This window comes from Microcebus murinus, chromosome 16 (assembly GCF_040939455.1).
Source record: "Microcebus murinus isolate Inina chromosome 16, M.murinus_Inina_mat1.0, whole genome shotgun sequence".
NCBI lineage: Eukaryota > Metazoa > Chordata > Mammalia > Primates > Cheirogaleidae > Microcebus > Microcebus murinus.
Window position 1 is genome coordinate 25,328,903 of NC_134119.1, and position 24,638 is coordinate 25,353,540.

The window sequence follows — 24,638 nt, forward strand, 5'->3', positions numbered from 1 at the left end:
GGCACATGCGGAACGGTCCTCTCTGCCTGTGCAGGCACTCCCTAGTGAGCTCCAGTAGGAACACCGCTGGGCTGGCCAGGAGAAGCAGCTGTTCATGTCCTGAGAACAGAGAGATTTCCCCCAGGGACCTCATGGGGCCCATACAAAAGCAGGTTTGACTTTGTGGACAGAGTGCTTGGGTCGTATGGGCAGTGTGAGGGTGTGCAGGGCTGCTGTTAGCAGCAACCCTCGATTGCTGAGAACTGGTATATTGCTAGAGCTTCACTAGATAACAGGGCACCCCCAGAGACGTAGTCCTGTGTACTCTCCAGTGATTTGGCTCCATCCAAAGACAGGCTTTCAAATATCTACAGCAGTGGTTCTCGATCTTTAGTGTGTTAAGGATTACCTGTTATCAGTAATGTACAGATTTCTCTTCCAAAATGCCAACAGTGCTAACATTGAGAAACCTTGCTGTAAAGTTACAAAATAAATGAAAGATTCTAGGTAAAAGGAGAAATGCAATAACATATTTAAGAGAGAAGACCAAAAGCCAACAAGGTTTTAAAAATAAATATATCTAAACAAAAAAGGATCAGAATAAGAATCCCCCCTCAAAATCAAGACACTGAAATGAAAGCACAATGCTATTACATCAGTATCAAGGTACCAGTAAGAGAAGATTATTTAGAGAAAGCAAAGTGTTTCTTGGTAAAGAAGACCTCTGGGTGAGGGAAATCCACCCCAAACCAACCCAGAGGTGAGATGCTGACACTGTTGCCCATGAGCATAGAACATGCTGTGCCCTGCCTGTGGACCTGTGACCAAGTACCTCTGACCCCTGTGTCCTCTGCCTCCTCCCACAGGGTGAAATAGCTCTACCCTCAAACACTCTCCAGGCCTGTTCTGCACATCTGACTTCACGTGTCATCTTTCCCTTCCCCTTTTCCTAGGACACAAAGGCCAGTCCCCTCTGGTGGCTCAGGTGGCATATCAAGTCCTTCCTAAACTTGCCTCCCACCCCGTGTGAGTGCTCTGCTTCCACTGGCCTGCCCTGTCCTTTCATCTCCCCTCTCAGATGCGCCCCATCCTTCAGTGGCCACCGCCATCCCCACCTCCTCCTGTAGTCCTGCCCCTTTCCCGACTCCCTCACTTCTCCTCCTGGTGACCCAGCTCGGCTGTATTCATTTGAAGTTGCCCCATCCACTCCCTGGGACTGTTCCCCGAGCTACAGTGTGGGCTCCTGCGCAAGAGACCACATTTTGTCTATCTTTCTTTTTCCACTGTGCTTTATACCTGGTTGGTGTATCATACCTGATGGTTCAAGGGAAGCAGGGCTGGCTCCTTTATCAAAGGAGACTATTCATTCGAATGCTGAAAGAGACCCTTGCTATTTTTATCAAGAAAGATCTATGGCTCTCAAGTCCAAATAGATGTACTTTTAAAGAAAAAAAAGTTTAATGAAGAGTTAAGTAAATCCAGATACTCAAAATGAAATCACAGTGGGATGTCTTTTTGCTTTTTTAAATGAAACTATTTAATTTCCTATAAATTGTTTCTGATTTACTTTGAAAATTAGGCCCTGGCATTATAGTGGAGAAGGGCTGTCCAAACTGCAATTTCAATTTAGCTGGCGATTTTTCATTGCTTTTGCATGTGATGCCATCCCCTGGGCAAGGTCACTTATTTTGTACCATGCTCTGTGCAGCAAGGCTGTGAATTCGTCTCATAGGAATTGCTATCCAACACTGCAGGCCATGTTAAATTGTTATTTAGTAGATACCGAGCGAGACTTTGAATCAGGAAGAGAAGCAGCCACCTCTTCTAGCCAAGAGGTTTCTTCTTCTAAGTAAAGATGCAGAGCAGACCGTCCTCATATGGCCACCTCCCCTGCCCCAGTGATGTCCCAGGCATCTGGTACATTCATGATTAAGATTTAAAAGTGAACAATTTCCATGAGCTTCAAAATCTGAGTGGATCTCGCAGGGTCCTCCAGCTTTCAGGTCGATATCCGGTAACTGGCCTTACAACTTTTGCCTCCCCTCTGGGAGCACTCACGGTGGTTTTCCTCCCTCAGTCCAGTGGGGACTGCCCACTGTGTCCGCGGCCGGCGTCATCGGCATGCTCAGCGCCGTGGTGGCCAGCATCATCGAGTCTATTGGGGACTACTACGCCTGTGCGAGGCTGTCCTGTGCCCCTCCGCCTCCCATCCACGCCATAAACAGGTAGGTTCCCTGGGGCCAGCGCCTTGTTACTTTGCTCTTGGGCTTCAGTGACCCCAAAGACAAAGCCTAGCGCTTTAGCATGAAGGCAGCCAAGCAACAGGACTACTACTTGGATTTTTGTTGTCAAACACATCACTGCCCCTCGTTCACTTTCATTTTCCTCTTCCTGACGCAAAACAGAATTCCTGCCTTCCGTCACTCTGACGATCAGATAAAATACTCTCCCCAAAGCACTTTAAGCCTTAAATGCCCTGAAACAAATGCCAAGCATCACCCTTGTTCTTTGCTTGGTTTTGTGTCATTTGAGAAGGACACACACACACACACACAAACACACACACACACACCCTACCTGTCACTTTCTTGTCTTGTTCTTCTTGATTTATTTCTTATATCTTGTCTTTTTCTTGATTTATATCTTATCTTTGTTTTTCTTGTCTTGTTTTTCCAACTGTTCTTTTTTTCCCCTGCAAACTAAAATTTTAGATTCTTTGGAGTAAAACAGGCTCTTAACTGTTTATAGGATTATTTCTTTTTTTCTTTTCATTTCTTTTATTGAAAGAGCACCCAGGCTGGAGTGCAGTGGCTATTCACAGGCACCATCATAGTGCACTACAGTTTCTAATTCCTGGGCTCCAGCGATCTTCCTGCCTCAACCTCCCAAGTATCTGGGACTATAGGCTTGAGCCACCACATCCGGCTATACAAGGTTATTTCTGAGCTACAAAGATTACCTATTTTTCTTCTGTATTCTACCATTCCATCTTGGCTGGCACAATCAGACAGAAACACGGGAATACCTTTTTCTCACATCTGTAGTGGAAACCTTAGCAGCAGACAGTAACTGCTCTAGGTCTGTCTAATAGATGCACCTCAGCTGTTCCTAAGGGTAGGTGCTGTGTAATCTGTTCACAATTACAATTCATACAAATAGGAACAGGAAGAGGAAGGAATAAATGAAATCTGCAGGATCTAGAGGTTTATGAGCTGTGGGAGTTATACCCTCAAAACACTTGGTCTTTAGATTCTGAAAGTCGATAGGGAATTGACCCTAAGGAGGCTGCAATGAAAAAAAAAAATAGTCCAGGTCACCCCCTGGTCCCACCAGCTGCTGCCCCTGCAAAGGGATTGTGTGTGATGAGACCTGTGGGCTGGTTCTTGGCATGTCCTGCACTGGTTCTGTTGGGATTTTCTGTCCTGGTTTCTCTAATGGAGCTGCTGCATGTGGTCAAAATACCTGTATATCAATATACAATATCTGTATATCAATACCTGTATATCAGTCAGGTTTAAAAGTTTCCGTGTTTATGAAATTACAAAGCATTTCCTTCCTCATGAAACTGGATTTTAATAGTAACGGATCAAATTCGTATGATTTATTTCGACACACAGCTCATGTTTGTCTTATATTCACACAAATGCTTTATTTTCTGGCTAAAATCCTTTGTTTGCATTTGGAATAATTTTAAACCACCTGTGTCTCGTGTGATTTAGAGAGGTATGCTTCTCAAAATCGCATGAGCACGGACATTCTGTTACATGCCGGTTCTGCCTCAGGTCTGGGCTGGGGCCTGAGACTGCATCTCCCATTTCCCCAGGGTGTGGAAGCTGCAGGTCTGCGGACCCGGCTTCTTTGGGTTGCAGATGTTGGGAGGCTATTTCCGAGTGTTTCTTCTTTGAATGAATGTTTTTCTTTCCCCGATACCTTTACATTTTAGGGGGATTTTCGTGGAGGGTCTCTCGTGTGTTCTCGATGGCATATTTGGTACCGGGAATGGCTCTACATCATCCAGTCCCAACATTGGAGTTTTGGGAATTACAAAGGTACAAATATTGTTCTAATTACATGGTTGGGTCACTAAACATTCATCATGTTATTGAGTGTTCTGACCACTGCAGGTTTCAAAGGGAAGGGATGCCAGTTCTGAGATTGTCTTGTCTCTCCTCCTCTTCTCTTTAGGGTTTTAGAGGGCTTTTTTTGAGTCTCTCCTCACGTGGCTGGCCTGGAAGGGAGGGAGGCACTCAGGTGCTATCATTCCTTCAAACAGTCTACAAATATTTATTATGCCCCAACCCTGTGCCCAGCTGCTGTTGAAGGCACCTGGGCTACATCAGTGGATTAAACAGTGAAGTGTACATTCTAGCAAGGGAAGAGAATCAACAGTAAGCCTACTGAGTCAGCAAATGATACACAGGATGCCAGCTGTGATAAGCACTGAGGAAACAACATGGGGCAGGGTAGGGGATGATGGGGAGAGGGCGATTAAGTGTTAAATAGTAGCCAGGCAACCTTGAACAAAGACCTGAAGGGTGGAGGGAGGCAGCCTGCAGGTGACCTGGGGAAGACTGTTCCAGGCAGGCTGCGTACAGGGGTGTGGTAGCCCTGTGCTGGGAGTGGAAGATCAACAAGGAGGTCACTGGGGCGGGAACAGGGGGAGGAGGGAAGGAAGAAGAGCAGGTAGGCCGACAAGGTGACTATGGGTTCTGCAGGCCCTATAGGCGCAGCCACAGACACTAGGTGGAAGGGGTGCCAAAGAGCACATAGCTCAATCTGATTTTTTTTTTCCTGTGATGGGAATAGACCATGGGGGTGCAGGGGAGGAGGCAGAAATGGGAAACCAAGTGGTGGTGTCACTAGTTTTAGATGAGCGATGATGCCACTCACTATAGAATTATGTTGATCTTATATTAAAGAATGGTTTCTGAACCTTAGCAGCAGGGTCCTTGTCCTTCAAATGAAATCTGATGTGGAGTCTAGTGGATAAAACAAGTCACAGTGAGTCACCAGGTTGAAGCAGGGCCTGGACCCGAGCCTGGCACACTTGCCTCTCCTCCCCACCCACACCCCGACATATAAACCTAGGGCTGCCTCACCCCAAAAGCCTGCTCCCAGGCCTTTCAAGTTTATTACTTTATACTCTAGTGTATATTTACATAAAATTTATTATCGTAGCTGCCTGAGGCCAGAGAGTACTGCCTGCCAGGGGATGCAGCCCGACCCACTGCCAGCAGTGGTGTGTTGTGCAGCTACAACTGTTCTGACTGGCTCACCCTCCCTGACCGCCCACGCAACTCACAGGTCTCCCTCACCTGGGAACTGTTTGACCTCCACCCTGCCCAGCCCCCACGTGAGATTTTTATAACCAGATAAAACGAAACCAGATACTAAGTTAGATTAATCTTGATTGCACATCCAGGTGAGAGGGAATGGCACAAGCACATGCATGCATGCCTGGTTTGTTCATTGGTTTTCGCTAAGTTGGCAGGTCCGTGCCAGTGCCTGGCTTCAGGTGTGCAGATAGCCCCACCTGTCTGTTGCTCCCGGTTTACGGGGCCTGCAAGGGAAGGTGCCTGATAGGCACCTCCTCCAGCCCCATCCCTGGGGCCCTGGTGCTGCCCAGCACCTGAGAAGCAGGTGATGCACACAGGGAGATTAGGGCCAGGTCCCATGGGCACAGAATAGGGCCTAAGCCAGGCCGGTCTTTAGGCAGTTTGCTGCCACAAGCCCATAGGCACATAGCTGATCTCCGAAAAGTACAGCCAGCCCTCCTTAGCCACGGATTCCATATCCATGGATTCAACCAGCTTGGGATGGAAATTATTTGAAAAGCTATCACTTATGTATTAAACACATACAGACTTTTTTCTTGTCATTATTCCCTAAACAATATAGTATAACAACTATTTACATAGTATTTGCATTGTATTAGGTATTATAAGTAATATAGAGATTATCTAAAATACATGGATGCATATAGGTTATATGCAAATACTTTATATTAAGGACCCAAGCATGCTTTGATTCTGGTGTCCATGGGAGGGCCTGTAGCCAATCCCCTGTGGATACTGAGGACGGCTGTGGTAGTCACATTGTTGTAGATGACGGGACTGTCGGAGCAAACAGTTTACTAAGCCTCCTCCCCTCTGTACCTCTTTAAAAACACATCGTCATGTAACATGACCAAGACACATGACCAAGACGATTTGGGGACTAATTATCTTTATTAAAATTTGAATGGTGCCCACTTATCCTCACAAGTTACCCTGCCAGCACTTTGTAACGAGCTAATTGATTTTCGCTCTGAATCCCTGTGGACTCGGTCATTGGCGCCGCTTCCCCAAGGCCAAGGCAGCCTCCAACCAGAGTGTCAGCTCTGAAATCCGTTTTGCGTCACCCTGAATCATCAGACTTGATTCCCCAAGAAAAGGGTATGATCCGTCCATCTACACAGCTGCCCTGGAGTGCAGAAGTGGAACTTGCAGCAGAAATTTCTCTGTGGCCTGAGCCATGCAGCTGATGGGTGGGCAGAACCCTGCCTGGGAGAAAGGAAGCAGGAGTTCTAGGCTGTATCCTGCCCCTTGTCCATCTGAAAAACTCCAGAGGAGTCACTTTTCTGAGAACTCAGCTCTGAAATCCTGTGGTTCTAGATCTGTGCTGTCCACCATGGTGGTCCCATGTGGCTGTTTCAGTTTAACTTCATTAAAATTAAAAATTCCAGTCCCCAGTGGCACTAGCCACACTTCAGGGGCTCAGTGGTCACATGTGGCTTCCTGACTGCCAATGGACAGCTCAGATAAAGAACATTTCCAGTATCATGGGAAGTTCTGTGGATAGCACTGGTCTAGGCCGCTGCACCAAACTTTCAGGGCACGCGTTAATATAAAGTGGATGAGCTGCATCTCTTCCAAAGAACCTGCCTCTATTTCCTGGCAGCTGTAATATTTGCAATCCTTTATCTTGACTGTTTGATCGAGAGTTCTGGTCACCTACCCCACAGTGTGTTCTGAAGTTCTGAGGAGTTGGAGTCCACATGTGTGACTTACCTGCTGAGTTTGCTCTGATGTCTGTCCTATAGGAAGGGGCAGCATGACATAGGTGGGGGCACGACTGCTTTGGATTCCAGCTCTGGCTCTATCACTTTGCTGCAGTGTCACCACAGTCAAGTTAGGGCCCCTTAGAGTGTTTTATAAAGCTAGCCTGCAGTGTGTTGTGGCAGTCCTGTCATGTGGGGTGCACAATAAGGGCTGTGTGTCATTGTTGTAGCCCTTAGTTTATTCCTAGGCAGGGAATAACTACTGTATCCCTGGCTTTGGTCGTGTCCAAAGGAAGGTCATTCCTTCTCTTTGCTACGTTCCACACTGTTGAAGGCTCTGGAAAGTCGGAAATCCAGCGTTGATTTCCTAAAGTCCCAGAGGTGGGGCCGCGGTTCAGGAAGGTCAGGAGGGAGGCACAGAGGAGATTGCAGGGTGTGGGCCGAGTACAGGATCAGTACCAGGAGAGCAGAGATTTTAGGGCTGTATCTCTGGTGTTCAGAACAAAAGCATATAAAAGGTGCTGTTAATGTTAGTTAGTGTTAATATTTGTTGAACAGAAGAATGGCTTTGTTGGTGCTTGTTTTTCTGCCTGCATCAGAGGCAGGTCAGTCTTCAGGCATGGTTTTTGTGTAAGATTCATTGTTCACGCACCCCCCGGGGCCAGCCCGGCCCCTCCCACCACACACCTAACAGTCCTGCCGGACCCTGTGTGAGTCTTTGCACAGGCTGTTCCCTCTGCCTGCATGCTGTTCCTTCAGCGAACGCCTCCTCGCCCCTCAAGGCCATCTCCAGCAGCCCTCCCCGGCTCTTCAGACTTTCTCCCTGCAGCTGGGCCCCCACGCAGGGAACAGCGTGGCCATGCAGTGAGCTGATCACAAGCCTGTGACTGACTCGTCTTTGTATCCACCCACCCCAGTCTAACCAGTGCTGTTCACTTAGTAGGTCCTCAGAAATGTTTGTGGAATATCAGGCTATTTGTAAACAAAAGCCTTGCTTATCCTGTGGTAGTTGCCAAGGACATGTCACCTTTGCTTGATTCGTCAGTTTGTGTGATCTTTGTCATTGCTCCCTGTCTTCTGTGGCGTGGGAAGGGGCCGGACACAGTGGCCGAGTCCAGCTGGGTGGCCGTCTTTGACATGCACGGGAAAGATCGGGCCCTGAGGCTTGACCAGCTGACCCCGGCGTCCTCTGAGAGCTCTGTGCCGCGGTCACAGTGCGCCACCCCTGCGCCCTCCCACACAGCTGCGCCAGCCACGCGTGCCCAGTGGGCGCTCGAGGTGGCCAGTGCAAGTAAGGAACTGCACTTAAAATTTTGTTTTAATCACTTTAAGCAGCCATCTTCTCACTGTGAGTCATACATCGAACCCTGTGGACACTGCCCCAAACAATTCTGGAACCTCCTTGCCCCACTTTATGTCTTCAGATATTTTCCTGGAAGAGGCAGCACAGAATAGGGCCAGCAGTGCAGGATTCTTGAGCCAGGTGCAGCTCCACCTCCTGCTGTTGGGTGACTGCAAGCCACGTGGAGGCTGCTGGGGGAGGGCAGAGATCAGGTGGAACAGACAAGGATGCGACCATTGGGGAAAGCCATCCATGGTGCTGCAGAGGCCCCGAGCGGGGGCCGAGTCCTGGAGTCAAGGAAGGCTTTCAGAGGAAGTAGCATTTAGGTTGTGTTCAAAGGATATGTCTGGGAACTGGCCAGGAAGGCAAACAGCTCCCAGCACAACCGGGGCTGGGACACAGGAGGGAGGGCCAGCCGGGGAGGCTTTGTTGGGAAGAGCAGAGAAATGGCTTTTATTTCATGAGCACCAAAGGATGTGAGCAGGGGACTGACCTCACCCAAATCCGTGTGTTAAAAAGGTCACTCCGTGGCAATGTCGAGGACAAGTGGACGCAGGAGAGGCAGAGGCGGCAGGCCCAGGTGGGAGGCTGTCAGATGGCTCAGTGCTTGCTAGCTACCATCTAGACTGTTTTGTGCGTGTCTCATTTAGGCCCCAAACACAAACCACACAGCTTGCCTATGACACAGATGAGGATCGTCAGGTCCCAAAAGGCCAAGTCCCTTGCCTGGGCACGTAGTCAAGGGCAAGACAGGGCATGGATGCAAGGCAGCGGCAGGGCTGAGTCCTCACCCCTGGGCCCACTGCAATGGCTCCTCTCATGGGCAAGGTGCTGCGAGCAGAGGGGGTTGCCTGGGTGTTTGGGGTGGGTCTGATATAGCGCATGGGGAACTAGCGCTGTGGCTGACAGGCTTCAGGGAGGGCCGACTTGTTGAAAGGTGGTACAGGGAACCTAGGGGAGAGGCAGGGGCGAAGTGTGGCTTTTGCATTAGAGACACAGGGTCATCCCAGCTGATGATCACATCAGGGCATTGGAGACCCAGGACCTGAGCACAGGGGACGTCACCTAGGCATGGAGAAGCCATGGGCAATCCTGTGGGTCACCCACGGTCAGGCCAGAGGAGTCAGCTGGGGAGAGGGGAAGGTGGCAGGTATCTGTTCTGGATGTCTCTAGAGTAATTCATGGTGATGTACACTGAAATCAGTCCCTGTTCACAGAAAGTTTGAAGACTAATCAAGGTTTTGCCTGAGGACTCCATCACAGTTGTCCTGGGCCCCGGGAGGCCTGGGTGGAGTCCGGGCTCCTGGAGGACAGCCAGTGACCTGCCCTGCCTCTGCCGTCCCACAGGTTGGCAGCCGCCGGGTGATACAGTGCGGAGCAGCCCTCATGCTCGCCTTGGGCATGATCGGCAAGTTCAGCGCCCTCTTCGCGTCTCTTCCGGATCCCGTGCTCGGAGCCCTCTTCTGCACGCTCTTCGGTAAACCTCCCCTCTCGGGCTCCTTTCTTTACATTTGCTCATTATTAATAGGGATCATTAATAGGGTTTTTGCTGACTAGCTTCATTAAGAAGATAACAATCAATTTCTGGGGGTTTTTTTTGTTTGGTTGTTTTTTTTTTTTTTTTGAGACAGAGTCTCGCTTTGTTGCCCAGGCTGGAGTGAGTGCCATGGCATCAGCCTAGCTCACAGCAACCTCAAACTCCTGGGCTCAAGCAATCCTCCTGCCTCAGCCTCCCGAGTAGCTGGGACTACAGGCATGCACCACCATGCCCAGCTAATTTTTTGTATATATATCAGTTGGCCAATTAATTTCTTTCTATTTATGGTAGAGATGGGGTCTTGCTCTTGCTCAGGCTGGTTTTGAACTCCTGACCTCAAGCAATCCATCCGCCTCGGCCTCTCAGAGTGCTAGGATTACAGTCATGAGCCACTGTGCCCGGCCAATTTCTGTTTTAAAATACAAAAGGATATGTCAGGGGTGGGGAACCTGCAGCCTTAAGGCCACATGTGGCCCTCCAGATCCCCGAGTGTGGCCCCTCGGCGGAATCCAAACTTCCCAGAACAAATCCCTATTGTAAAAGGATTTGTTGTGTAAAATTGGATTCAGTCAAAAGGCCGCACTCAAGGACCCAGAAGACCACATGAGACCCAGGGCCTGAGCGCCGGGGGATATCGACCCAGTGTGGCCTTTTGACCGAATCCAATTGTTCAGAAGAAATCCTTTTGAAGACATAACTTATGTCTTCAAAACATAAAAACTTAACATAACCCTGAGTTGAAATGATGTTAAAGGCAGAACCACCAATAAGAATAATTACGCTATGAAAACTTAGACTGAATTTAGTCTCTTTAATTAGCATTTCCAGTGGATTTAATTCAGATACCTTCCCCTCTGAAAGGGCCATTAAAAACAGACCATTTTTACATTGGGACTCTGGATTTTATCTCTGTGCCATTCAGTTGTAATAATCAATTCACCAGTTACTTGGTTGGGTTTCCCAGTTTAATGCAAATGTTTGCATAGAGAGGAAACCAATGTCCTTAGTTTCCTCCTCAATCTAAGGAAAACTTCATGTGATGCTTATGCCCCTTTCTAAAGCCCAAATAGTGTTTGGGCTGAGGGACCCTTTGGAGCCTCACCTGACCCTACACCTTCCCCCTTCCTGCCACGGCCTGATCTCCAGTTTGCTTCTGCTGGACAGAGGGGACATCAGGGAGCCGCTGTGGGCAGTGTGTCGTCCACTCTGTGGTGGGCTCGGTGGGACTCGTGGTCTGCTGTGTTTGTCTCTCCAGGAATGATCACAGCTGTTGGCCTCTCTAACCTGCAGTTCATTGATTTAAATTCTTCCCGCAACCTCTTTGTGCTTGGATTTTCAATCTTCTTTGGGCTCGTCCTTCCAAGTTACCTCAGACAGAACCCTCTTGTCACAGGTAAGGAAGCCAGGCCTTGAATCTTGGGGGCAGAAGCTGGAGCCATAGCTCTTCACTGGTTGGAATGGACTTTGGAACTTCAGGAATTGTTTCGGTGAACATTCTTTCGTCTATACAGCTCTTCAGATCTCACTTTGCACCAGGGGCTTTTCGCTGTCGTGTACACATATCCGATGTGGCTGCTAAGGCCTCTTTTACCAGGACCCTCCCTGTGGGAGAATTCCTGTCTGTAAAACCTTTTGATTTTTCAAACTAATCGCTATATTAAGATGTATGCTTTCTTGAAACTGAGCTTCATAGACTTCGAAACACATGTTTTTCTTTTCTTTTTTCTTTTTTTTTTTTTTTGGTGACAAAATTTTACTCTGTCACCCAGGCTAGAGTGCCCTGGAGTCAGCCTAGTCACAGCAACCTCAAACTCCTCCTGAGTTCAAGCAATCCTCCTGCCTCAGCCTCCCTAGTAGCTGGGACTGCAGATACCTGGCTAATTTTTTCCATATTTTTTAGTAGAGACGGGGTCTCGCTCTTGCTCAGCCTGTTCTCAAACTCCTGAGCTCAAGCAGTCCTCCCTCCTCAGCCTCTCAGAGTGTTATTAGGATTACAGGTGTGAGCCACCACTTTTGGCCAAAACATATATCTTTCTACTGGGAGTACAGCTACTTTGAATTTAAGACTAGCCTTTTTAACTTCTACTTTGTATTTTAATTCCCTGATGTCATGAAGAATAAACAAGGAAGCATCTTAAGAAATAGCTATTGTTACAGATTATATTTTAACAAATGCAGAATTGAGAACCATCTTGTATATTTTGAGATAAAATTCACATAACATAAAATTAACTACTTAAGAGTGAAGAGTTCAGTGGCATTTATTACATTCACAATGTGAAACCATCACTTCTGTCTAGTTTCCAAAACATTTCATCACCTCAAATGAAACTCCGCACTCAGGGAGCAGTGATTCCCCGTCGCCATCCCCCCTCGCCCAGCCCCCGGCAGCCACCACTCTGCTTTCTGTTTCTTTGTGTTCACCTAGTCTAGGCATTTCACATAAACAGACTCACAAGATATGGGGCCTTTTGTGTCTGGCTTCTTTCACTTAGCATGTTTTCAAGACTGGTACATGTGGCCCGTAGAAGTACTTCATTCCTTTTTCTGACTAGATAATCCAATGTGTATACACACACACACCACAATTTGGTTATCCATTCATCCACTGATGGTCGTTCGGGTTGTTTCCACCTTTGGCTGTCGTGAGTATTGGTGTACAGATACAGTCAGTGCTCCTTATTCATGATAGTCATGTTCTGTAAGGTTGGCGCAAATAGCAAATACCGAGCCGTTGTGCCTAGGGAAAATGTGGCCAACAGCACTGCGGCTCATATCTGAACGAACCTTACCTAACACGCGCCACAGCCTTCGTGCACCTAGGCACACTGGACACCACCCCAGCGCACTCGGTGGCCGTTTTAAACAGCGGAATCACCAATAGAAAGCACCAAATGTGACACACATGCTACCAAACAGACTGCCAAAAGGACGCTTGTTTACAATATGAGAGCCAAGCAGAAAGGCGGGGCTTCGCTTTGTTTGACTTCAGCTGAGAACGTGTGTTTGTTGGGCGACTCAGATGTTTCACTGTTCTATGCATGCCCAGGAGTGACTGAAAGTACCAAGAGTATTTCATTTGGGGTTTCTAAACAAATTTTAGTGCATAGGCAAATTGACAATTCGTTTGAGTACTTGTTTTCAGTTCTCCTGGGTACATACCTAAGAGTGGAATTGCTGGGTCTTTATGGTAATTCTGCATTTAACTTTGTGAGGAACTGCCATGCTGTTTTCCACGCTGGCTGTACCATTTTGCTATCCCATGGGCTGTGTGCAAGGGTTCTTACTTCTCCACATCCTCACCAACGCTTGTTATTTTCTGTTGAGGATCGTTACATGTTAAGCATGCAAAGTGTGTGATCTTCCTAATAATAGATTCTTGCAGCTTTTTACATTTTAACATATCACATTCATGGGAGGACATCTTTATAAATCCAGTTGCTCGTGATTGAACACCAGCTAAGCACTAATTTGTAACCCAGGATACTGAGAACTCTTGTTTGACTGCAGATACTACAGATATTTTTGTTTTGTTATCATTCACTTTGTAATGGTTGTCAGCCTTATGACGACCATTTTTTTTTATGTGTAGACTATGCCCCAGTGGCTTCCTAATTCATCATGGGATGAACATCACTCTATTAGCTTCATCTTCTATACTCCACTGTTAGGAATCTTCCTTATGGAGGTACTTTTGGATTGTTGTATTCATAGTAGTAGTTTAAGACATTATTGGCAAATATTCATCTACACATGTCCAACTGAGAAATTTACACTTCCACGCGCTGCATTGACTGGCCCATGCCATTGCTCCTTCCTGAATTAGGGGCAGGCCTGTCCCATCTGCAGTGATGACCCTTGTGTGTATGTTCTATTTCCAGGGATAACAGGAATCGATCAAGTACTGAACGTCCTTCTCACAACTGCTATGTTTGTGGGAGGCTGTGTGGCTTTTATTTTGGATAACACCATCCCAGGTATGTGGCATATATTAAAGATGCTTTTTTACATATGTGAGTTACTTTTTTGCCAAATAGAAATGGGAAACAGGAAGAGTGAATCAGTTCAGAGCCATCACTGGTTAAAACTATCTTCTAAAACAGTTGAAATGACACTCCCAGCTTCTGGGTATGAATCAGTTTTTTGCAAATAAATTAATTTGGTTCTCCCGCTGAATGACCGTTAGGACCAGCAGATGAGCCCCCTGCATGTGGTTTGATGATAGTGGGATGGGCATACCTTGAGTTCCTGCCCCGCTCCCTGCACAGCCCATGCCCAGGGCAGTGTGGCTTTCATCAACTGTTCACGCATTCCTCAGCCAGCTGGGAACAGCCTACTTCTACTTGGGGAGCCTGTCCTTTAAATAAGCCATTCCTCAGGTGGTCTTCCAGCCACCGAAGACCAAAACGCAGTGGAGGACAGTGGGCAAAAGCTGAGGTCAGTGCAGCCAGAATCAGTGACAAGAGACACGCAGAGGCTCCTGACTCTGCAACACCATGATCCCTGCGTCCGGGTGCGTTCTGTGCTGTGCACGGGGTGACAGGCTGGGATGTGATGTGGGCTCCGCCTCGGAGCCGTCCTAATTTCCTGGAGGCAGCTGCTATGGACCGTTGGAAAATGCTGCCTTAGACACACTGGTAGATTTACCTGCCTTCGAGGAAGGGTAGTTCTCATCCTTGGGCTTGAAAGATTCATTGAGATTTTTCCTTCAAAACAACCCACCTCCAAAAAGCCATAATGAAGAGGTTCCTGGGGAAGCATGGAATGGACACATCAGGCAGAAGGAATCACACACATGAACAGGTGGCAGGTGTTAGATTTAAGAGGGCCAATAACTAACACCCTCTTCTCTCCTAAGCCAGAATTAATTGAGAGAGGCGGGGCAGGAGTTAGGCAGATGAAAAAAAAATTTTTTTTTTGTTTTTGTTTTTTTTTTGAGACAGGAGTCTCACTCCGTCACCCTGGCTAGAGTGCTGTAGAGTCAACCTAGCTCATAGCAACCTCAAACTCCTGGACTCAAGCGATCCTCCCGCCTCATCCTCTCCAGTAGTTGAGACTACAGGTGCACACCATCACACCTGGCTAATTTTTTCTATTTTTAGTAGAGATGGGGTCTCTCTTGCTCAGGCAGGTCTCAAATACCTGACCTCAATCCATCATCCCACCTCGGCCTCCCAGAGTGCTAGGATTACAGGTGTGAGCCACCATTCCCAGCTGTGCAGATAAAAAAAGTCTGTATTATTAACTGAAATGCTGATGGGTTATAGCTTAGATGTTAAAAAAAGTCATGAGCTTCGTAAACATTGCACCGTAGAATCCAGGAGTTGCGAAGCTCTGTGAGCCCAGATCTTTCTCCCTGACTCATGTGTCAGGGTTCAGAGTGCCCAGGAGTGTTAGACCAGTGGAAGTTCATGCTCACAGGAGCAATTATGTGACTTTTCCCCCACCCTCCCACACTAACGTGGAGCAAAGCAATAGAAAACTTGGGCTCGTCTGGGTAGGGGGTCAGTGTGCAGTGACTGGTTGATGGAGGCAATGTATCTTACAATAGAGACTCTGAGCCCCATTTTGTAGGCTCAAATTTGCATCTTAGAGAGGTATATTATACATGGTATTTGAAAACAGATTTCGGGGAGCGGGTGGTGAGCTGTCAGACTGGATAAACCTGTTAGGAGACTGGATATATATGAAACGAGAGTTTTGTTCTCAGTGGAAGTATGAATCTAAGCATTCCTTTGTTTTATTTTGGGGTGTGTGTGACAGGTACCCCAGAGGAAAGAGGAATTCGGAAGTGGAAGAAGGGCGTGGGCAAAGGGAACAAGTCACTCGACGGCATGGAATCCTACAATTTGCCGTTTGGCATGAACATTATTAAAAAGTACAGATGCTTCAGCTACTTGCCCATCAGCCCCACCTTCGTGGGCTACACGTGGAAAGGGCTTAGGAAGAGCGACAGCAGCCGGGGCTCGGACGGGGACTCGCAGGCTGCGGTATAGCCCCAGCCGCGCCAGCCGCGGTGAGGCGCGTGCCCGTAGTTCCTGCTGGCTAACAAGAAGTGAAATATATGTTTGTATATCTACATTTACATTCTTCACCCCAGAGCTAAGACAGATCGCAAGTAGCTTTTCTGTTGTGGGTGGTGATCGTGTCTAATACGTGTCTCGCCTATCTCCTTATTTAAGCCCTTGACCCCATGCCCTTCGAGAGTGTCCATTGCTGGCCGTGGTCACTGAACTTGAAGTTCCAGGCCCCCCGTGGGAGTGGGTGTTTGAAATCCACAGTGATTCCTTGCTTTCGGTCCCCTTCTGCCACCCAGTGCTGGCTTTCCTGCAGGTTGCCTCCCAGGCTCTGGGGCTTTTTGTCTTGGGAGCCCCTGGACCCACTTCCCGTGTGTTTGACCTCAGCCTGCGCCTGCATAGACTTCCTCTGACCAAGGGGCACCAGTGTCCTCGCAGTGTCATGACTGGCTCATGTGATTCTGTTGTCCCTGATAACTCCTGTAGGAGGAGGCTGTGGCCCTATTGGAGACAGTGCTGTGGCTGCCCTGTGCCCGGGTCTGGGCATGGCCAGGTCTATACAGATGCTATTAAAAGAAAATCTGTTCGGGGGATTGGAGCAGAAGGGAAAGGACCCTGAAGCCAATGTCTGATTCTCAACTGCTCCTTCCCCCGCCGTCCTGGCCCCAGCTGGCCTCTACTTACTTGTGGCCGAGACACTATCTGGCATTTGTCACTACTGGCTGGTGTGACGGGTACAGAGTGCCGCGTAAGGGCACCAATCCGACAAGTTCACGGGAGTCTTGGCTCTGCTGTCATGTGATGCTATTGTCGCGCGCGTCTATAATTACAAGGTTTTATTCCTATTTAATGTTACTGACTATAGCAGATTTTTGAAATCAGTGTTTTTCCATGTGACCCTCTTTCCTTGCGCCCCTATTACTTGTCTCCCCCACCCCCTAATTAAGAAGAGAACCAGCATTTGTAAAGCTGTGGACACCGTCGAGGAAGCTTGTTGTAACGGCTTTTGGAGGCCAGTAACCATTGTTGTGGTTGTGTTTTGTATTGCTTGATACCATGAAAGTGTAAATACTGTAATGCCTAATCTATTTATCAAAACTGACTACTGGACCAGAGCCCAGAAACGGTGGGTCGAGTCATATGTGAATTTGTTTTGTGAAGAAGGGAAGCTGGGCAGGTACCGGACAGGGCAGCCACGTGGACTGGTCCAGCATCCAGGAAACTGAATACTCCAGTTCTCCTGTGGCAAGTCATTTCTGGCAGTCATGGCCTAAGGAGACTTTCTGTGGGTTGTCACACTTGCATGCCCATTTGATCTCGATTTTGCAGAGGGTAAGGTTAGGTCCCTTGGCCTTTCTTGTTAAAGTTGTTGCGGAAGGTGGTGGGAAAAGCAGCCAACAAGCTCCCTCTGTTAAAAGAGTTTCTAATTAATAACACTAAATTCTTTCTGAAAAAAAAAATGGTTTCTGTCGAATTTGGTTTGAAGTTTTTCAGCCGAAGGAAAAGCCTGAGATAGGAAGTAGTGACCTTGCTTCGTGAGGTCATACATCTTAGGGGGTCAGTGGCCGGGGCGAGCTTTGGTGGGCAGCAGGCGTTCCCGACTCCTGTCCCCAGCAGCAGCCTCACGTCCACACGGTGCATTCCCCTCCCCTCAACCCCAGGCTGGCTGGGCTTTCCGCACTATGGTGCTGACGGCATCGCGTCTCGGCAGCCCCTGGACTCCTGGAAGTTTGGGGCTTCAGGGCTTATTCTAGAAGAACACCTCAGAGCCACTACATTGTTTTGCCAAAATCTTACTGCACATGAAGTAAAGAACTTAGACTCTAAATTACATTTAATTTTGTATATTTTTTAAAATGTGTATTCGATTCCTAGTTTAGAAGCACACTGGTTCACAATTTCCATACCTCTCAATGTGGTAAGCCCTTGAGGCTCACGCCTTTCTACCTTGAGCTGCTTTCAGTTCATTCTATTTGTATTTTGCTCAAAATCTCCAATTTCTCTGCTCTAAAAAATGGGGGAAACTGCTAACCACCCTGGAGATTTGCAGTATTCTAGCTCTCCAGGTGTGCAGAAGGACCAAATAGACAAATAAAAACAATGAGCGCCATCAGCAATTCAGGAGCAAGTTCTCTTCAACCTAACTGGGTCTCCTCCCTCCTCTGAATAACGCTCAGGCTGTGTACTTTAGATGTCCAGAAACCCGCTCCCTTCCGAAGCCTCTCCTCGGGCTGGGTTTCACTGGGAGGCTTCATCCCTGCTAGTCTGGGGGAATGCTGCAGAATCCTCTGCAAGCATTCATATCCTCCGCACCTCCGCCCTTCTTACTCCACTGGGGGGCCGTCTTTTGATATCCTGTCCAAGGAGACAGAAGGGGATCAGAGGTGGGAGAAAGGAGGGCAGCCTGCTTAGATGCCTCCCTTGAATCTGGTACTTTCTGCACAGCCTAGCGTGATTGCAGTCCCCTGGTAACTAACACATCTTGCACATGCGACACACTCACAAACTGCTTTAGGAAGTGGTCCTCCTGGTAGCACATACACTCCGGAATGAAAGTCTGTATTTGGAAAAAAAAAAAAAGAATGAATTCATCTGTTTCTTGGGTTTAAGCACACACCTGAAGGGAGGTTTTGGGGGACTCAGCAGCCATGCATGGTTGTAACATGCATGGTCATAACACTTCCCACGTCGTCGTCCCGCATTGCTAGGGCTTCGGACCATCGTGCTTGGTTTTGCCAGTAAATTGTTCTAAAATACTTTGGATGTGACTGTCCTTGCAGGCCATTCTGTCTCCAATCTCCATAGTGACCACCTATCCTGCCACCTTCACATGCCACCTGCCTGGTCCCTGAAAGCAAGCATTTGTGCTGGCAAACCCAACATGGAAAGTAGAAGGTGTTGGCAAGGACAGGAGATGATGCCATCCTCACAGTGTGGAGTCGGGGGACCCCACCACTGGTTCACAGACTAGTGGGAAATAGCTCCAGTCTTTGTAAGCGATCTTCATCCTCATTAGGAAGTTTAATGTAGATTCACTGATGTGTTTATTTTCAGAATCGTTCAGAGGATTTCAAATGTTAACTTTTAGTTAGTTTCCTAGGATTGAGCAAGGCAAGGGAAGTGGCTAAGCCATGCCGGCCGGAGTGCAGCATCGTGGGTCCTGTTGGTTTCCCATTTTCATGGTAACAAATTCACACACAGGTTTTGCTTTATACTGTAGAATACTGACTTTCATGATGACAACTTGGTTTATGCATGAATATTGCAGTATTTCCATATAGTAAAATAACATTTCTACCCAGGATAATAGTCACAGTTTTCCAGGGAGGGAATGATATAATTTTCATGACAATGTCATGTGATGATAGAATTTCTCCATTGATGAATCTCTAGTATGTGTGTATACTTTATTTACCCATCCACGTATTTTATGACCATGAGCTAAGTTGTTATTTCTTTCATTCATGTCCCTGCTGAACTATTGGTACTAGCAACTTAGATGTAAAGTTGTCAAGCCTAATCTTCAGTTAGTACCGATGCCATAAGAGTGGCCGGGCCAGACAGAAGGTGAATAAGGAGCCGAAGTGGGAGGCCTCATTCCAGAACTGGTCTGGCCAGAGAAGAGGCGGCGTCCTGCAGGCCTGGGGGTACGTTCGCTGCACGCACCGGCCTGGCCCAGCCTGGCATGGCTGGCAGGAGGGCCTGCTTGCCCGGCTGTCGCTGGACACCAGCTGTGCACCGTTAGTGCACAGCCCCTGGCCCGAGCAGTCACACAGCTCGCTTCTCCAGGGAGCCACCCCTCGGCTTCAGGGAAGAGGCCGGGGATGCAGGTGCTGCCTGTTGTACTCTGTCCCCTTATGATTTGGACACAGAGAATAGGACATCTCCCCTCCGCCCATCCTCCAGTGAGACCCGAGTGGTGCAAGAAGGCCGCCCATTTTTGCCAGTGTTCAGCTTCCGCCCGTGGACCCATGCAGCACACGAGTGCTGGGGATCCCTTTGCAGCAGCCTCACACATTCCCATCCTTTCGGGTTGTCGTTGACCGTGCCTCACCGTCACCCTGTCATCCAGCGTCTGTAGCATTGCTGTGCGTGTTTCCAGGCACTTAGGACACCCTTACCAGCGTTGCCATCTTACTGACAGTTCAAACGAATCTCCTTTTCTGTTTGTTAGTAATGACCTTTGTTTGAAACATTAATACATTTCTGACTGTTCTTACAACAGTGGGGATGCCTATATTTTCCTTGAGTTTTTGTGACTGACTTTGGCTATATACCTTTCTGGGATTTTGTTTGTTTATTTTTATTTTGCATACCGAGGGTATTTGGGGTGGGGTTGTTTTTTGAGATGTGTAATTCTTTTACGGAGTTTTTAAAAAGAATTTTCATATTGTTTTTCTAACATGGCTTCATTAAATGTTTAAGTATTTTAAAAAAAAATATGTAATATTTGGACCAGATGTTGTGAATAATAGTAGAGATAAAGCTATTTTATTCTGTATTTTTAAAACTTGTTCCGTACAAATAAAAGCTCTCCTGGACACAGTTTTGCTGTTCACGTGCCTCCTTCTCGGGCTGGTCTATAAGAAAATTGTGCAGTCGTCCGTCAATATCTGCAGGGAATTGGTTCCAGGACCCCGCTCAGATGTGAAATTCTAAGTGTGCTCAAGTCCCTGGTATAAATTGGTGTAGCACGTGTATGTGGTCTATGCACATCATCTTGCGTACTTTAAATCGTTTGTAGATTATTTATAATACATAATACTATGTAAGTGCTGTGCGAATAGTTGTTACACTGTATTTTTCAATTTATTTATTTTTTAGATATTTTTCATCTGTGGTTAGTTGAATTCAAGGATGCAGAAACCTTGGATATGAGAGGCTGATTAATTACAAGTTATTACCTAGGGAGGGAAATTGACTATTAAGAAATTCAATTCACTCACTCTAGCCTGGGCAACAAAGTGACACTCTGTCTCAAAAAGAAAAAAAATTCAATTCCGCAAGTTCAGAGGCATTACCATCATCAGGTACCTGGAAGACTGAACAGTGAAAGCTGGAGCAAAAGTACAGTCTGTCCTCCCTCCCAGAGCACTGCGACATGGGCAGGATTCTTGGAAGGATGTAGAAGGGGGAAATGAAATCTCAGAGGTGTTAAAAAGTTGGAGAATACGCCCATGCTAGCCTTTGGATGTGAACTTACGAGTCTGCTATTATAGCAACACATCTGGGGGGTGAAGACATGTTGGGCATGGTGACCAGAAAGGCTGTGTGTTCACGTGGTGGGATCACACAGTCCCAGAGCAGCCGTGGCCACTGTCGGGCTGGGTCACGCACCAGGAGGTGCTGAGTTCTGGGTGGCTGAGAAGGGCTGAGAGCGGCTCCTGAGCGTGTCGGGGCTCCAGTTCATCCCAGTGTGGCTCACTGATGGGGTATAAAGCTGCGTTCAAAGGTGCATAGATGTATTTTCCCACTTAGAGCAAACTCAGAACTACCCCATTCCTGTCTCCACCCCTGGTTCTCTGGCCACTTGAGGCATGTGTGACCACCTCAGCCACTCCTGAAGGATGTGCAGCCAGCTGCCACCCGTCCCAGTATCTTGACTGTGACCCACTGCTGGGGAGTCTACCGCAAGGTGGATGGTTTTACCTATTGAAATAAAGAACATCTGTGGTCCCAGCTTGGACCACGGCACATAGCCAGTGCTTCAGACCTCCTCTGCCTGCTCCCATGGACCCTTCCCATAGTGCACCTCCATCTGCACCAAGAGAGCCACTACCCTGAATGTTGGATTAATCCTTTATTTGCTTGTCTTCACAAGGTTGCCATATATCTGCACCCCTAAACAGTTTCCTGTTTAGCTTTGCATGTTTATGAACATTATGTAAAAGAGTGATGGTATGCATTGACATGTTTTACTCAGTGTTGTCAAGAGTCTTTCATATTGATACGTCTCTTCGATGTAGTTCATTTTCACTGCTGGGTAGTATAATTTAAGATGGACAAAGACAGAGAACATTCTGAAAGCTTCCAGAGAGACCCTGCAGAACCCAAAGCTCCAGAGCTGGGATCCATGGATGTCAGATTCTCCAGCAGCAGTTTTTTAAGGACCAAAGGAAAGAAAAATATCTCCATCCATAATCTCAAGTTGTATTTCAAGGTCATGTCAACATGGTGTGGGGGAAAGAGGAGACTTACAGATGTGAGAGCTAGAAACGGGCCCAAATGTACCAATAAATGTACATAAACCACACTCAACAGCTAAAAGATTATCACACTAGATAGCAAAACAAAATCCTGACATACCCTGTTTTCAACACTGGTGTTCAGAAGTGTGGTCTCAGATTGTTAAAGACTGCCATAAGATACGCTCAGAAATTGACAGTGAACTATAAAGAAACTATAACGTTCATAAAAGTTTTCTAAGGATTTTTATGTGTGTTGAATTTAATACTAAAATGTCTGGGCTTATATTTTGCATATTTTTAATTCCATAACTATTTTAAAAATATTTTACAAAAGTCTTAGTCTGTGATCAGCATATAGCAAAAAACAACTGATCCTTTACCACAGAAATGTCGAGAAGCTCTGGGTTATAAGAGACTGGTTTACATAAGGACATAAATTTGAAAGTAAAAGGATGTGGGGAAAATGGCATTGGGCAAATACTATCCATTATTAATACTTCAGACAAAATAAACTCTAACGTCCAAAGCATTGTTAGAAGTAGGGAGCTTCATGATGTTATGACAGAAATGCTCAATTTACAAAGAGGAGTCAGTTTTAAACAAGCATCTAGTCAGTCTCAAAATTCATGCAGTATAAATAGAAGTAGAGGGAGAGCTTGATAGGTCCATCTGCCTGTAGGGTATTCGAACACTTTTGATAAATCAGGAAGGTAAAAAAAAACAAAAAAAAACGAAAAATGAGCAAGGCTTGAAAGTGACCAGAGGGCACTCTTAGAACCCTACGTCCAATGATTATGGAATAGACATTCTTTGTAAGCATGCAAGAATGTTTCTAAAAACTGGTCTTGTTCTGAGCATTAAAGCAAATCTCAAAGTTTTCAAAAATAAGTGTTATAGAGAACAGGTTTCCTAACTATACGCAATGTAGTAAAACTGTAAATGAAAATTCCTGAGTATTTGCTAGATGGCATTTCATTTAAAAAAGAAACCAAAAATGGAAATGTCTTGAATTAAGGATATCACTTTTCCTCTGTTCTGTTCATGCTTCCTTCTGGAATTCTGATTTTACATTCATGCTGCATTCCTCACTCTCTTAAGTTTCACATATTTCACTCGTTATCTTTCTCCATTTCCTTTAAATTTTGGGAGAATTCCCTGAGCAGTTATCTAAACCACTTACTGGGTTTTGTAGACTATCCAACCTCTTGGGTTTTAGTACAGTTTTAAAACAATTTCGGTCACTTTCAAACACACAGAAAAGTAGAATAGCATCATAAACTGCCACGCGCCCATCTTCCAGCTTACCAGGTGTGGACTCTGGCCAATCGCATTCACCTACACCCCTCTATTTCCCTTCTTGTTTTGAACCAAATCCCAGATACACCACTTCATCTATGTTTCCATAGTTACAACTAAAAGGTAGACTTAGAAAATAGCCCAACGCAATGATCATGCCTTAGAAAATTAACAGTATTTCCCCAGTACGATTAAACATCCCGTTCAACTTTCCAGTTGTCCTCATAAATGTTTGAAGTAGGATCCACATGACACCTGCATTTTGCCATTGGTTGATGACTATTTCTCCCCCCCCCCCCCCCCCCGCCACCGTCCTTCTCTCGTGCTCACTCTCTCTCTTCCTTGTAACTTATTTGTTGAGCAATTTATTTGGACTGCAGTTTTCCACAAAAAATGCAAAATGCATCCCTTTAACATGTTCCTCTGCCTTGGCCAGATCCAGATTCATGGGGGGGGGAGGGGCTGAGGCACTATTTTATAAGCTGCTGTGTGTCCTTCCACCAGGCTGTCCTTCCACCGTGACGTCTGGTGGCCTCTCATTTCTTGATGTTCACAACTGTTGGTGCTCAATTCCAGGATCCATTCGTTTATTAGGGGGCATTGCATTTTTAAATTTTGTTCTGTGGTTGTATTTTAAAGGAAGACACTACCTTCCATAATGAGATTCTTTCATAAATGTACTCTCAAGTTCTACTGAAACTATATCGTAGGGACTTTGCTTTAAGTTTTCTTCCCTGTCATGTAAGTTTGTTTCATAAGGAAGCATTTCTTCCATAGAATAGCCCTTCTTTTAGACAATTGAAGCTTTTCCCGTAATCTGGTGATTTTCTTTCTGACTGCTTTTACTAAAGGAGACCTGTGTTTGTTAAATAGTAGGATTTGCAGTGGATTTGTTTGATAATTTTGTCCCCAGAGCTCATCTCATGAATTGAAAGTAAAATCCCTTAGACCTGCGGTCCCCAACCCACAGGCTGAGGATCGGTACCGGTCTGTGGCCTATTAGGGACCAGCCCACAGAGCTCCACTGCAGCCCCTCAGCCCCACCCCGTCCATGGAAAAATTATCTTCCATGGTGCGGTGGCTCACGCCTGTAATCCTAGCACTCTGGGAGGCCCAGGCAGGAGGATCGCTCAAGGTCAGGAGTTCGAAACCAGCCTGAGCAAGAGCCAGACCCTGTCTCTACTAAAAATAGAAAGAAATTAATTGGCCAACTAAAAATATATAGAAAACAAAAATTAGC

At 46.7% G+C, this 24,638-nt stretch overlaps 1 protein-coding gene across 9 annotated transcripts in view; it reads left to right on the forward strand.

Moving 5' to 3' along the window:
• SLC23A2 (solute carrier family 23 member 2) overlaps positions 1-20,459 on the forward strand; it is a 135,639-nt gene extending 115,180 nt beyond the window's left edge. For all 9 annotated transcript variants that reach the window (XM_076010951.1, XM_076010948.1, XM_012754972.3 and 6 more), the window contains 6 exons: positions 2,057-2,204; positions 3,923-4,028; positions 9,708-9,837; positions 11,153-11,290; positions 13,779-13,874; positions 15,661-20,459. In XM_076010951.1, coding sequence (XP_075867066.1) covers positions 2,057-2,204; positions 3,923-4,028; positions 9,708-9,837; positions 11,153-11,290; positions 13,779-13,874; positions 15,661-15,893 — 851 coding nt within the window. In that variant the 3' untranslated portion in view covers positions 15,894-20,459. The remainder of the gene's footprint in view (positions 1-2,056; positions 2,205-3,922; positions 4,029-9,707; positions 9,838-11,152; positions 11,291-13,778; positions 13,875-15,660) is intronic.
• The last annotated feature ends 4,179 nt before the right edge of the window (positions 20,460-24,638 follow it).